The 15,342-nt window shown below is 45.3% G+C and overlaps 1 protein-coding gene across 1 annotated transcript in view; it reads left to right on the top strand.

Annotated features, from left to right (window-relative positions):
* Window positions 1-15,342, top strand: part of KCNN2 (potassium calcium-activated channel subfamily N member 2) — a 752,674-nt gene that overhangs the window by 639,673 nt on the left and 97,659 nt on the right. Inside the window, exon 5 of the mRNA XM_069625521.1 lies at window positions 14,869-14,979. Within this exon, the coding sequence (XP_069481622.1) occupies window positions 14,869-14,979 (111 nt within the window). The remainder of the gene's footprint in view (window positions 1-14,868; window positions 14,980-15,342) is intronic.

The following is a 15,342-nucleotide window of genomic DNA, read 5'->3' as shown; positions in this document are numbered from 1 at the left end:
TTCTAAACTGCGTGCCATAGGACCTTTCCCCATTACAAGTGTGGCCATGACCCCGAGACCACTTGGAAATAATGAGGAACTGGGATGTGAGAGGCTGAAATATTTAGTGTTTTGGCATACATTTTAAAAGATTTTTGACCCCCTTTTCCTTACCATGGGAACTTATCATTCAATTACTGCGAGAACTGCTCGAATGACCGAAGAAAAGTTTCAGATTTTCATTTCTGAAAAGACTTGGTTGCTGCATTTAGTCTGCCCTTTCAAAAAGTTACTTTTAACATTAGCCTTTTTTAATACAATTATTTAAAGGCTTATAATAGTTTATAATTAAAAAATAATTAAAGTACACAGTGCGTGTGTTGACATTTCATCGCATTTAAGCAAATTCATTGCTTCATACATTATTATGCAAATCGAAATTTCGAAGAGACTGAATGCTAATACATTTTGATGGAATTGCCTATTTAAGTACATTCAAATAAAGTGCATAGTGCATTTAACAAATTTATAGGCAATTCAAATTTATATTGTAGTCTCTTCCATTAATACAATGCAAAAACCAGAATGTTCAATGATAAAGTGCAACGTGCATTCCGATGATAATTATATAAGAAAATAAGGTGCATAGTGCATTCCTGTGATGGTTTGACATTGTATGGATTGCATAAAGTACATAGTGCATGTAAACAACTTTACTACATATTGTCAACAAATTTAAAATCATTATCAGTAAAATGCATAATTCAATATTGATGTTAATTCTACTCATATCTAAGATTCAAAAATCCCAAGCACATAGGCATAAAGGTAGATACTTCAAAGCATTTGTCATAATCTCTGTAGTTGTGCCAATTAAAATTAATGGGGACCAAGTAAGGACAAAAAAGAGAGATAGAGAAAATGAAGGAGGAGAGAAAGAAAGGAAGGTAAGAAAGGAAAATAGGATTGTTAGGATATGTATACGATTCAGGTGTGGCATGAGCAAGTGTGTAAATAAGTAGTTAATCTCAATGTTTCTCAACAATATAAGGTGGAAGCGCTAGAAAACACCTATACAAAAAATATAACCTTATTCATAAAATTCATTCTCATAGAAACTCATATGGTTCAATTTCATACTGTGAGCTAAAAATATTCTCTATAACTTTGATACTATACGTGTCCTCTATGTATTTGATCAGTTACAGTATATTACACTCCCAAAAAGGTATATAGTTCTTCATCGATGTTGTGGCCTCAGGATTTTTGCTTTCAAAATCAATGATGAATCTGGTTTCTTCCTGTTGAAGTGTGCGTTCTGCATTTCCACCTCTAGGCATGGAGAACGAGGGAAGAAAGATGGATGCTTTTGGTTAAAATATCCTAGCAATGGGAGCCACAACTGTAAAAGTGGCAAATACCTTGGCTATTATGGTGCATTATGAAAGCGAAATGTGTTACCACGTAGAGCCATTATTAAAACACCTGCCTGAGAAGAGGAGTAAGGCAATAGAAGTATTAAATGAAGACGAGGAGATGTCAAACCATAATATCAACATTGCGGTCAATATCGCAGAAACGGGGTTTAAGCAAATATCAAATGGAGCAACCCTATGGAGGCAGAGTTGGCTACGTTGTACTGACTCTTTGTCAAAAACATTGACGAGGCTTTGAAATCAATTAAATTGTACACAATAAAGGTCTCTAGGATTTCTGCAAACCAGAAATACTGCCATTTTGGAAGATCATCCTCAGGGATGAAAGAGGAAAGGTCATATCACTAGCAATTACACTACTCACAAGGGCACCAGAGACAATATCAAGGGATCCGTAAAAGCAAAGACTATTGCTGCACAATAAAGTGACAGGGCTCTATCCTGGCAAGAGCCAACCTGCTAAGCAGTAGCCTGACTCCAAGACAGGAATACCCAGAAGCATCCCAGTAGGGGGCTGAATTGCACAGTTCTTAAACAACTGGAAAGAGTTAACCAGGGTTCTAGACATAGTACAGGAGGGGCATATTCTGGAGTTCAAAACAAGACCACCAAAAATACCACTGCCAAAACAGTTGGGAATGCAACAACCATGATTGCTATAAATAAAAAGGGAAGTTCAAGCCATGCTCCACCAAATGACCATACCAAAGGTCCCCAAACAACAAGGAAAAGGCGTATACTCCATGTATTCTCTCGTCTGAAAGCCAGAAGGAAGTGGAGACTCATCCTAGGCCTAAGAAAGCTCAATAAGTTCATCAAAAGACAAACATTCCAAATAACACTCTGGGAAGTTATACAATCAGTACATCACCAAGACCTCCTGGCACCCATAGATCTGCAGGACATGTATGTCCACGATTCATAAGTCGCACAAAAATTATATGCGGTTTTTTGTAGGAAAAATACACTATCAGTTCAGGGCACTGCCATTCAGCATCAGATTGACACCAATGACCTTTACCAAATGCGTAGTGCAGGTGGCAGCATACCTTGGGCGACAGGGCCTTCACATCTACCCATACCTGGAAGACTGGCTGTTGTGACAAATCTGGACAATTTGTCCCTTCTCACGAGAGGGGAGCCACCTTCTTTGAGGCTAGGGAGGTGAACCTGCTACACAAGACCCTTCTAGGGATCTGGACAATTGTGATCTAACTGGAGTGACTCCCCGCTTAAGGAATTCCCAGTCCTTAACACCCTTTCCGCCTATATGGGTGTTGGAAAGACTTTGGCATCTCCTGTTATGACTATAACCAAGAAAGAACTTTCTTGCAATATATTGGCTTCAGGTAATGTTGAGCATCATCTGAATGCCATAATCAAAGAAGACAGACACAATCCTGTTGATACAGATGACGTGTATAATAACAGGGCAGACTGCGAATGGAAGAGAGACTCCTACGGAGGGATGAGAGCAACCGCCATGCAGAGGCGAGCCTCTGTAGCAACAACTTCCTCGAAGGATGGAGCTATGCCAAGCTGTGGAACAAGCTGTGGCATGGGAGAAGCAAGACCCACTAACTGGAGGCTAAAAGGTAGGCATGTTGACCGAGCATGAGGCTCTGGTGAGGAGATGAACGGAGACGGGAAAACAACCGTCCTCACTGGTGGCCCGACCAGTGATGGGCCAGGCCCCTGACAACTGATGCTGAGATAAGGAGCCTGGGTCCTCTAGCTCCACACAGCAAGTCTCTTTGCTGCAGAAAGAAATAGTGACAAGGAAGCAAATGCTACCTAAGAGTGGATGCAAGAGAGGGCTATGAACTTAGTTTCCAGGATTCCCGAAACCGACAAAGGCACGAGAACCTGAGAGAATAAATCGGGCAGACAGTCCGTATACAAAGGAGTGAAAGAGATACAAACACTGTATAGGCTGGAGAAGCCGACAAAAGTATGAGAACCTGAACGAAAGGAACGGGCACATGCCCTATGTAAAGCGGAGTGAAAAGGATGTATGTGCTTTATACCAAGGCTTGGAAAGCCGACAAAGGTATGTACAACTGATATAAAATTGGACTAGCATGTGTTCTGCCTGAAACATATTGAAAGGAGTATGAACACTCTATGCAACCAGGAAGGCAGCGCCAATCAGGTGACCAGAACCTACAATACCTGAGTGGGCAGATGCCCCATGTTTGTTAACTATATGGAAACTAATACACCTGACCAAGAGCCACAGGACTTTAGGGAGTCCCTGTGCCATGCAAGTGAGGCACCGAAAATTGTGTTAAAAGTGATCTGGAGGGATTTGAACATTTGTAAAAATCAGACAAAGTAATCTAAGAAGAATTCTTCTTTTCCAAGCGGGAATAGAACACAACATGGAGGATTTATAATTATGATTACCAAAAAGACTGGGAACTGTATCATTATGTCCTAAAGGAACTCTGAGACTGAAAATAAGTCCACCACGATTTGGTCCAGGCAGAAGCTCACACCGAGGCTCTTACTAAAGCCTCTTCTTTTCCTTTTAGTTAGGTTTTCTAAAGTGGTAGGGACAGTGCGTCACCTAGGATTTGGACAAAGGACTGTTTATTTTGGACTTCGACAAGCACACTTAGTTTTGTTTTAGTCAAACTACCCTCAAAGCGATAGGGTCAGACAGGCAATTTTCTTTTGATTTAAATAAACATCCTTGAATCATAGCCTATTGTGGTCCGAGTCCTCCTTCTGGTTCACCACACTGTTCAGAGCTCACACCTGTAGTCCAGTCTGTCTAGCACTCGGTGCAGATGTTGACCTCATTAGGATTTGCCATATGAAATGTGGCTCATGGAAGAATTTATTATCCTAGGAGCTCGCTCTTGCACAGCATTCCTCTTATTAAATCCATCTCAAAACAGGATCCAAGGATGATCCACAGATTTTAAGCAACTACAGCTTTCAGTAAGGTCATGCATGGCCCTGTTGGGAACAATGACCTCCTGCATCGCTCTCATCCTGTATTTCCGGTCTCCGAATAAGATCAATTCATCAGTTATTGGCCGACAAATGGCCGCAAACCCAACCTCACTGGGAGGACAACATTTCGATCACGCCCACTCTTGTACAGCATCCACATTGGTGGACCCATGCATAGTACTTTCTCTAAGGTGCACCGCTGCATTAACCACCACACCAGGAGACCATCATCACAGATGCATCTCTGTCAAGATGGGTGTGGAATATCAGAGAGCTAACAAAGGGGCGGTGGTCAGTGTATGAAACTCAGATTCGATCAACGTTCTCAAGTTGAGGGTGTGGAGTTGGTCACTATAGTCTTTTCTGCATCTCCTAAAGGGGAAGACAATATAAAATTAAGAGGGACAATACTACAATGTACTACATAAGGAAGCAAGGTGGAACTCGCTCCAAGCAGCTGTCGCAGGCAGCTCAGCAATTATGGAACTGGGTCATTTGACACAACATATTCCTGCAGGCTTGCCACCTGCCAGGAGCACACATTAAAATTGCTGATGAAGTCAGCAGGACAGCATATCAATCACATGAATGGGAACTGCACAGAACACATCTGAAAAAGTGTTCTAATGTTACAGAACACTGCATATACATCTGTTCACAACCCGGAACAACAAGAAGTGTGTTACCAGCACTTGCCAGCATGTTTCCCCAAGAGAGGCTGCATTCTCCTTTGGATATGCATTCCCAGTGATAACACGCATCTGGAGGGTAATAGAACATGTCAGACAATAGCTGTGTCGGCTAATACTCATAGCCCCATTGTGACGCAGGCAGCCACGTTATTCAGAGCTTCTACACGTGTCAGTGGAGGAACCACTATGCCTAGCTCTGACATAGGACCTCTTGTCCAGGAGCGACAACCGCATATACCATCATGACCCCGGGTTGCTCTAGCTCATAGCGCATCTCTTGATTTTGCAGAATTCAGCCACCTAGACATCCAAGAGGGGTTCAGTAGAGTGCTTCAATGGCAAATTCTTACAGGTATAAGTGAACATATTTCTGTGTTTGTTATGCACATATTTTGGGGAAAAGGTGCCAGCGTATTTCCTCGTGAGCTTAGCAATTGTACTACCCACATTCTTTCAAAATGCATCTTCACTGGCAGAAATCGCTGTGAATATTAAGAGCGTTGAGTATTAAGTGGACACAACGAAATATTTCTGATGGTCCACACAATTGTTTCACTTTTGGACCCAGAATCATGGGAAAAGTGAATTCTAAGCAAGGAATCTGATGGTGGGTCACATCGGCAATACCTTTCTGACACTTGAAAGCGAACAGACCTTTTCTCAGTAGAGTGTACACTCATTCGACTAAAGTGGTAGCACCATCAGAAGCCATGTGGGCAGGAACGCTGCTGCAAGACACCTGCCAAACAGCCACTTGGGCAGTGTCGCAAAATTTTACCAAGCACTATTGAATGGACGCAGAGGCAAAAATGGTTTTGGACAAGCAGTGCTGCAGCACCTGTTTCAATAAGGTGAGCCTTACTACTTGTACTTGTCTCGGGAGGATAGCTCAGCGGAAACGTGCTCGCCTTGGAAACAAGACGACACGGAGCAACACAGGTTCGATCCCTGGGTCCGCGCTTAGAACCCTCTGGGTATTAAGCGCGTTATAATAACCTATCATATCATACCATACCACCTACACCATGCTGGGAAAGTCATTAAACACTGATTTGAAATCTAGTCAAAGCATATGAATCTATAAAAGTTCCATGCCTGGCAGAGGAGTACATTGCTTACCTGTAACTCCAGTTCTGCTGCATTGGTATCTTTAAGAGATTAACAAGTGTCCGCCGTCAGCCCCAGTAAAGGCCTCGGCACACTAATAGGTTATACACAATTTGCCTGGTTAGAATCCCAACATGGCCTCCAATAATACGGCCAAGCACCCAAAGTCCCATAGGCTGGGGTCAACCCGACCCAAAACAAGGTGAAAGCACTACAAAAATGTCTTGTTTTTTCTTTACTATAATTACAATATAGGTAACCGAGGATTCTCAGTCTGACAACTTGGACTGTTAAAAGCATGTAAATCAATGATAAATACCAATGCTGGAGAACTGGAGTTACAGGTAAGTGTGCGTGTGTGTATATATATATATATATGTGTGTATATATATATATATATATATATATCTGAGGGCAAACATTAATTTTGAAGGCATCTAGCTAGCCATAATGCACATACCACCTCAATTCTATGTATACACACACAGCACACCATTGCTTACTAGCCAATAGTCCAATATCAATAGCCAACAGCTGGTGGGGTGTGTGTGTGTATATGTATATATCAAAATCACATTGGGCCTCATTACGACCCTGGCGGAACGGGTTAAAAGGCGCCGTAAAATGTAACGGCGCTGTTCAACCCGTTCCTCCACATTACGAGGTCCCCTCGCGGGACACGGTAAGCACGCCTGGGAAAACCAGGCGTGCTTACCGGGTCCCGCGAGGGGAAGAGGGAGCAAACAACGGACCATCTCGTAATGGCCCGTTGTTTGCTCCCTCTCCCATCCCCATTCTGCCCTATGGGGCAGAATGGGGATGAGAAGCATGGCATTACCGCCACCCGCGAATGGGCACTTACCGGCCCATTCAACTCGTAATGGGCCGGTAAGTGCCCATTCGCGGGTGACGGTGACGGATGCGAGTTCGGCGGTAGTCGTGCCTGTAATGCAGGCACGGCTACCGTTCGAACTCGTAATGAGGCCCATTGTGTTGCTTTTCAGTGTAACAATGACATAGAAAAAATTGAACCAAATACTGAACTGGCTATAAAACTTTGAGCAATATTACATTGTCAAGTTTTTCATCACAGCAATTGTTACGAACAAATTTTGCTGAGCCGTGGCACTTTACTAATGTTTTAGCTCGCTTTCCTGTATTGTATTTATGCACCGATATGCTGAGATCACTGAGCAACGATATAATTGCTGTCATGGTTACCACATCGGTCTTATGTGTGTTTTGAGCTTGTAATGGAAATAGAAAAGGGCTGAAATAGAACACGGTAACCATAGAGCTTAGGTTGTGTTAAAAGGGGGGCCTCACAAATGTAATGTTGTACGTGTTCAAGCGGCCGGAGGGCCGTGAAACGCATTGTACTACAGCATACTTTGTTTTACTTGATGTAACGGATTAAAGCTGTTCGGACTTTCCTTTTCTCTGTGCACATTATTATCCGGCTATTCTGCCAAAGATTTCTAGAAGCGGCGTGTCTAAGGTGTACATCTCTGCACTTTTTTCTTCAAAAAGAATTATATATATGTATATATAACATGTGAAATGTTTAGAATCCACTATGGATATAATTAGTAGCATTTGGGAAATTATCAAATTTATTTATGAATGTAACCGTGCTTAAAACTGTGATACTAACACCTATTGAATGCACACGTTGAAAGTGACACAAACCCGTTCCAAAATGGTTGCCAGCTTTTGTAAGAGCTAGTAAGTCACCTTCTCACTGTTGATAATTATTTTTGTGTGTTTAAATTTGGGCTCCAACTATTGGGAGGAGTAACTGTGAACAAGTCACAGGAGTGTGGCGAAACGCCTCAGCCAGCCTCTCATATCTTGGGAAGCCCTCTTTTTTAAACTGCCATGACTAAATAAAATAAAACTTTTTTCTACTTTTGTACCAACTTGGAAGAGCAGTATTTTTCGAGTTTCTACAGCTTTATTTGTGGCAATTGGAGCAGCGGTTTTGGTGTCATTCCAGAGTGATAGGAGTGCAGCTCCATACAAAGAAGGCTTCCTTGCCTTATTTTGGGAATAAAATTAAAAAAAAATATATATATATAGCTATGTATATTCAGTAAAAAAAACTTTGTTAAAGGGACGTTATGGTTCAAAGTAAAACCGAAAAACCCCTGAAATTCGGCAGTTATGGTAAGATAAGCAACCATAACTCGCGCCACCGTGCACTGCTAACACTAACACCCAGGAAATCAAAGATGACATCACAAATGTCATTGATGACATCACTGATGACATCACATGTGCATTTACTTTTCATGAAAACTCTGTACAAGGGATTCTTATAATGCTGACCAAAAACAGTCAAGGATCATTGGGATAAATATCATGAGCTAATTAGTGCATTAAGTAATGCATTGATATAAATAGCATTCTATTATGAAGTTCTATCCAGTATAGTAAACTACTTATGCAGAAACATAGGCAGTGTGTGCAGCATACATGATGAAGGTGCAATATTCATAATCTTACCATGTTGAATAGTGAAATGATAACTGCTTTCTTATTAGAGTTTTGCGTACTGTGAAGGTACCGTAATTAGCACCAAGGTCCCTTTGCGGGTCCAATCCTTAACGGCTGGTAAAACCAGCCGTTAGGTGGGAACCCGCAAAGGGACCGTGTAATCAGGCGCTAAGGGATTACCGGTACCGGAACCCTTACCGGTACCGGTAATCCCTTAGCGCCAGGGTCGTAATGAGGCCCCTTGACTGCTAATGAGCAAAGCCATGTGGCCTAGATATGTCAGTAAAGGAAAAAAAGGTGGAGCCAGACATGTGATGCCATCAGTGATGTCATCAATGACATTTGTGATGTCATCTTTGATGTCCTGGGTGTTAGTGTTAGCAGTGCACGGTGGTGCGAGTTATGGTTGCTTATCTTACCATAACTGCCGAATTTCAGGGGGTTTTCGGTTTTACTTTGAACCATAACGTCCCTTTAACAAAGTTTGTTTTACTGAATTTCATAGTTTTTTATTAGTGCAATGTAACCATAACGTCCTTTTCAATGGAGGAAGACCACTAGCATCCTAGGTTCTCAAAGTGGGAACCCGGGGTGGTAAAAAAAAGATTTTTCTTCCCAAACCAGGACACCGCAGGCAGGCGTCCCGGTGTAGGAAGGAAAATCTTTTACCAAGATGGACACCAGGGAAAGGGAAGGCAGGGTGTATAAAGACAACACAACAGGGCATCGGCAGGGGGTTGGGAAGACCAGGAGAGAGACACGGGGCATGAGTGGGGGGTAACACAAGGGAGACACGGGGCATGAGCAGGGGGTGGAAAGAAGGGAGACACGGGGCATGAGCGGGAAAGAAGGGAGACATGGGGCATGACCGGGGGGTGGCCGGCGGGAGGGGTAGACACACGGGGCATGAGCGTGGGGTGGGCGAGAGGGGGAGAGACACATGGGGCATGAGCGGGGGGTGGCCGGCGGGAGGGAGAGACACACGGGGCATGAGCGGGGGGTGGCCGGGAGGGGGGGAGAGACACGGGGCATGAGCAGGGGGTGGGCGGCAGGAGGGGTAGACACACGGGGCATGAGTGGGGGGTGGGGGGAGGGAGAGACACACGGGGCATGAGCAGGGGGTGGAAAGAAGGGAGACACGGGGCATGAGCGGGAAAGAAGGGAGACATGGGGCATGAGCGGGGATGGGCAGCGGGAGGGGTAGACACATGGGGCATGAGCGGGGGGTGGGCGATAGGGGGAGAGAGACACGGGGCATGAGCGGGGGGTGGGCGGCGGGAGGGAGAGACACATGGGGCATGAGCGGGGGATGGGCGGCAGGAGGGGTAGACACACGGGGCATGAGCGGGGGGTGGGCGGCGGGAGGGAGAGACACACGGGGCATGAGCGGGGGGTGGACGGGAGGAGGAGAGACACACGGGGCATGAGCGGGGGGTGGGCGGCGGGAGGGGTAGACACACGGGGCATGAGCGCGGGGTGGAAAGAAAGGAGACACGGGGCATGAGCAGGAAAGAAGGGAGACATGGGGCATGAGCGGGGTGGGCAGCGGGAGGGGTAGACACACGGGGGGTGGCCGGGAGGGGGAGAGAGACACGGGGCATGAGCAGGGGATGGGCGGCAGGAGGGAGAGACACACGGGGCATGAGCGGGGGGTGGGCGGCGGGAGGGGTAGACACGCGGGGCATGAGCGGGGGGGTGGGCGGCGGAAGGGAGAGACACATGGGGCATGAGCGGGGGGTGGGCATGAGCGGGGGTTGGGCGGGGGGAGAGACACGGGGCATGAGCGGGGGTGGGCGGCGGGAGGGGAGAGACACACGGGGCATGAGCGGGGGGTGGGCGGCGGGTGGGGAGAGACACACGGGGCATGAGCGGGGGGTGGGCAGCGGGTGGGGAGAGACACACGGGACATGAGCGGGGGGTGTGCAGCGAGTGGGGAGAGACACACGGGACATGAGCGGGGGTGGGCGGTGGGTGGGGAGAGACACACGGGGGTGGGCGGCGGGTGGGGAGAGACACACGGACATGAGCAGGGGGGCGGCGGGTGGGGAGAGACACACGGACATGAGGGGGGGTGGGAGAGACACATGGGGAATGAGCGGGGGGTGGGCGGGAGGGAGAAAGACACGGCAACGAGCGGGGGGTGGGCGGGAGGGAGAAAGACACACGGGGTTCGTGTGCAGGTGGCAGATCCCGCTCCTCCGCTGGCCACTGTGTGCCTGATGGCGTAAGTGGGGGGCTGGAGGAAAAGGGAAGACACGGAGCATGAGTGGGGGTGACAAGAAGGACACACGGGGCATGAGCGGGGGGGTGGTAGGAACAGGAGACAGACACGGGCATGAGCGGGGGTGGGGGACTTACTGTGCAGGCGGGATACAAAGCCTCTCATGCGAGGAACAAAGATGGCGGGCGTCTCTGAAGCCAGACGCACTGCACGCTTTCACCGCATCCAATGAGAGAGCACGTCAGATGTCCGCGGCGGACATCACGCAAGCTGCTTGCCCAATCACCGTCCTGTCCGCGGAGCGAACAGGGAAGTGTGTCCGCGAAGCGAACACAGATATCACTAATTTTTTTCACTTATATTTTTTTGTCATTTTTTTAAAAACTACTGGATGGATTTACACCAAATAAAGCAAAGCACGCTTTCGGGACCAAGCCGCCGCTCCTGCCCCAAATTTGGTGTAAATCCATCCAGCGGTTTGGGCTGTAGGCGTGAGCAAAGTTTTTTCCCATTATGTCTATGGGAAAACAAAAGTTTTGTGACCCCCCCTATAACTTTGCCCCCCCTGGACGAATCCTCACCAAACTTTGCAAAGAAATTCAAAGTGACCCATATACTTTTTTTTGCAAAATTTGGTGAGGATTCGTCCAGGGAGAGCGAAGTTATAAGCTGCCCAAAAAGTGCTCTTCCTATGGAAACAGCAACTTAACCATAACTACATGGCCACTACAGTGGCCATGTAATATATATATATATATATTTATGTGTGTGTAATAGTGTGAGGGGTCGGAAATGTGAGGTGGACAAGTAGATAGTTTTTCCACAAGTAGCTATTTTATTAAATAATAAGGGTGTGGCCTAATGAGGAGTTCCCTGCCTGTTAAACTAAAACTAAATGAAAACACTCTTAAATAAAAAGTGATGTATCCCTCACACTCATACGTACAACAAAATAACAATTATATTCAAACATAAACTCAATAACGATGCATGCTGGAAACCAGTGTCGGATCCCCTTCCCCGGGATAAATGCAGGATTTTCCAAACAAGAACGTTCCTTTCAATTGCAGAGTACTGCTTTACATTCCGCACAGTTTCTTATACTCAGTGAGTCTTTCACTTGGCACTTGGATTGTCTTATTACCAACAATGTTTTATCACTCTTCAAAAATGACTGTCCGAAGTTTCCACAAGTCAGTATTTACATATAACTTCTCCTCTTTGAAGAATACCTACTTTCACATGCCTTCTACATAAACAACAATATTATGTCAGGATGATTGTACCACAGTTCATTATAAACACATTAGTGGACTTGCCACTTTAATTACACCACAACCTTCCACCACAATGCAGTAATTCAATATATTCTGCCTGGTCCACTAACCTGCCAGGACTACCATTAATAATCCCTTTCCTGGTATATTTACCTACCTGCCAGGACAAACATCCCTACCACTATTACAATTACTCTGTGGTGAGGCTTGCTTCCAACTTTTAGAAATGTCTTTTTTTTTTTTGCAATATGCAATATACATTGATACTGTTTGTTCCACAGATTTGTTTGCCACATGCTGGGCCTCATTACGAGGTTGGTGCTAGTCATGGCGCTATTAACGCCATGACTAGCACCAATAACAGGACCGTGTCCGCCCTCGTTCAATGGGGACTTACCGGTCCAGTCCGACCTTGGTGGGACCTGTAAGTCCCCATTGTAAAAGCCATTCCCCATTCCCATTTGAGCCCCCATAGGGCTCAATGGGAAAGCGACAATAACGGTACCGCAAATTGCGGTACCGTTATTGAGCCCGGTATCCCTTAACAGGTCCCGTCCATAACGCCTGGTAAAACCAGGCGTTAAGGGAGGGACCCACTAAGGGACCTCGGAATAGGGCGCAAAGGGATTACCGGCACCGGTGTCATTACCAGTGCCCGGTATCCCTTTGCGCCCACCTCAGAATGAGGCCCGCAATGTAGGTCAAGTTCCTCTCTCCCTTGATACTTTCTACAAGGAGGTCTCCTCTCCTGCCACCTTTGCATTCCTAATATCACACCTTTTAACTGCTGGTAATGTCTCTTATTCCAGTTTCTATCTTTAGAAAAACTGTTTCCCCTTTTGTATGTAATTAACCTTCTTTGGTCGCGCCTTGAAACACCTGGGTATAGGCGCGTTATAAATGCCATATCGTATCATATCAATGCTGACTATCATCTTCCCTTTTATGTAGTCTCCTTCCTTGTAGACTATTAGGGAAATGGTGTCCTCTTCTATTTCTAATTGCCTTTTTTTTATTTAGGCAATCCTGGTTGTTGTCTTGTTCAAATATTGCCTCCTCTTTACGTTGGCAATGAAGCTCAAAAGTGGCCTCCCCTTTACTTTGGCAATGATGGTTATAATCTGGGTTCAGTTTGCCCCCTCTTTACTTTGGCAATGATGGTTACTATCTTGTCTCAATATTGCCCCCTGTTTACTTTGGCAATGATGGTTGCAAACGTTTCCTTTTCGCTTTCTCAGAATTTTAGTATCACGCCAACATTGATTTCTCTCATTAGTTCAGTATTCAAAATGTTTGTGAGCAACCAGCGGCCTACTATGGAGCGCCCAGGGGTCACCTAAGGAAAGCCAACTCACCAGTCTCTACCTGCGCGTCCGTTTGACCCGCTGCTGCTGCAACTTCTGCTTCTGCTGTCAGTTCCTGAGCTTCTGGCAGCTACGGTCGCACTCCTGTGGCTGCGCCTTTCGAAAAGGGAGCCAGTATTGCTCACCCGATACTCCGGTGCTCACCAGCCATCGGAGCAGGGCCCAGGACAAGGAGCGCCTATCTTTCACACAGGACAGCCTGTCAAAACACTGCTTCACACTGTGCAACCTCTGCACTTCAGGTCTTCAACTCCTATGACTCTGTTGGCCCCCTGTAATTCGATACAAGCACAGCAGCGGCACCGGCGTCTTTGTTCCTCTGCCTCTGCTGCTCTCACTGCTGCTGGCTACTCCTACGTCTTCTTCTAATGGCCTGCACTTGAAGGGGCGCCTTACATAATTAAAAGTCCAACTCAGGTGTGAGTCATTTGACCGCTAGACTGCATACTGCAGATCTGTGCCCCTGAGCCCCTCTTCATAGTCCCAGTACCTAGAGCATTATGGGACTTGAAGTCCCTAATGTTCTGGTTCCTTTTTATATCAAAGGCCTTCATTTTAGCCTCATTTAATTCACTCTGTTTATATTATACACCTTTAGGGAAGGGAGGTCAAGGAATTAATGGTTGGTTCTTGATCCCATAGCTTAAACCTACAGGGGAATCATACCTATCGGAAGCAATGGTATTGATGCTCTGATCCTTACATATACCATTCCAACCAGAAGGGATTTCACTGCTAACAATTTGGGTAATCTTGGGAAGGGAAACCTTACTCTGATAACAAGCCATTAGGTATTCCAGTATTATGGAAATCTCACCCTCCAAAGAAGATGAATACCATGTCTCTCCTAACAGTCACCCTATACCCTTGGTGGCCTTCCCCTCCTAGGTGATGCACCCGGCTGAAACCACCCCCAGGGTTAGGATCGGGTAGCGGCTGCCTTTCTCTGGCCACCTGGGAGAAGACTTTAGGCTGGGATTCTGTGAGGACTCTGCAGTATTCCGCACAATATATACATAATTGAAATAAGGATGCATTTAAATTCAGGATACGCATTTCAAGACATTTAAGTAAATAGTCTGTTTTCTGAGTAATGATACCGTAGAAAGGAAGGCATATTGCTTCTCACTCAAACTCCATTGTATGACACTGTCCTGTGATTTTGCATAGCTTTTCACAAAGCAGAACGATCTGGATTTTGTTAATCTATTAACGATATTCTTCTGCTAAAACGATAAATGCAATTGATGCCATCATTTGATTATGGGAAGCCTTTGTATATAGACTTATTATAATATCCTGCAATGTAATGCTCTGATGTATTTCTCTTTTCAGGGAGCAGGTTGCACTGCTCTTGTGGTAGCTGTTGTTGCAAGGAAATTAGAACTTACCAAAGCTGAAAAACATGTGCATAATTTCATGATGGATACCCAACTCACCAAAAGAGTACGTAACTGTCACCTCAATTTTTATTTATCAGTATAAAGAGGAATTAGATGGCATGTAACACAAAATGTTCGCATAAATATTTAAAGACATTAATATGTGTAATTCATTTACATACAAATGTGTTACTACAATCGCCAATGCCCTGCATTTTAAATCTTTGAAAACAATCCACACAATGTAATTTACATTGCTTTAAGCCACATAGCAATTTGTTGTAATGCTTTCTAATTCATCCACATTTCCATTTTTATCTATAAATATTGTGTCTTGTTTATCATATAAAGCTTTGACCAGGACAAACATATTCTGCATTAAATTCTTACGCCACACACCATACCTTTCCATTTCATGTTGTATATG

The sequence above is a fragment of the Ambystoma mexicanum genome, chromosome 6p (genome assembly GCF_040938575.1).
Source record: "Ambystoma mexicanum isolate Mex_15411 chromosome 6p, UKY_AmexF1_1, whole genome shotgun sequence".
NCBI classification, from domain to species: domain Eukaryota; kingdom Metazoa; phylum Chordata; class Amphibia; order Caudata; family Ambystomatidae; genus Ambystoma; species Ambystoma mexicanum.
The sequence above is the reverse complement of the archived record's forward strand: the minus strand, read 5'-3'. Positions and strand labels throughout refer to the sequence as shown.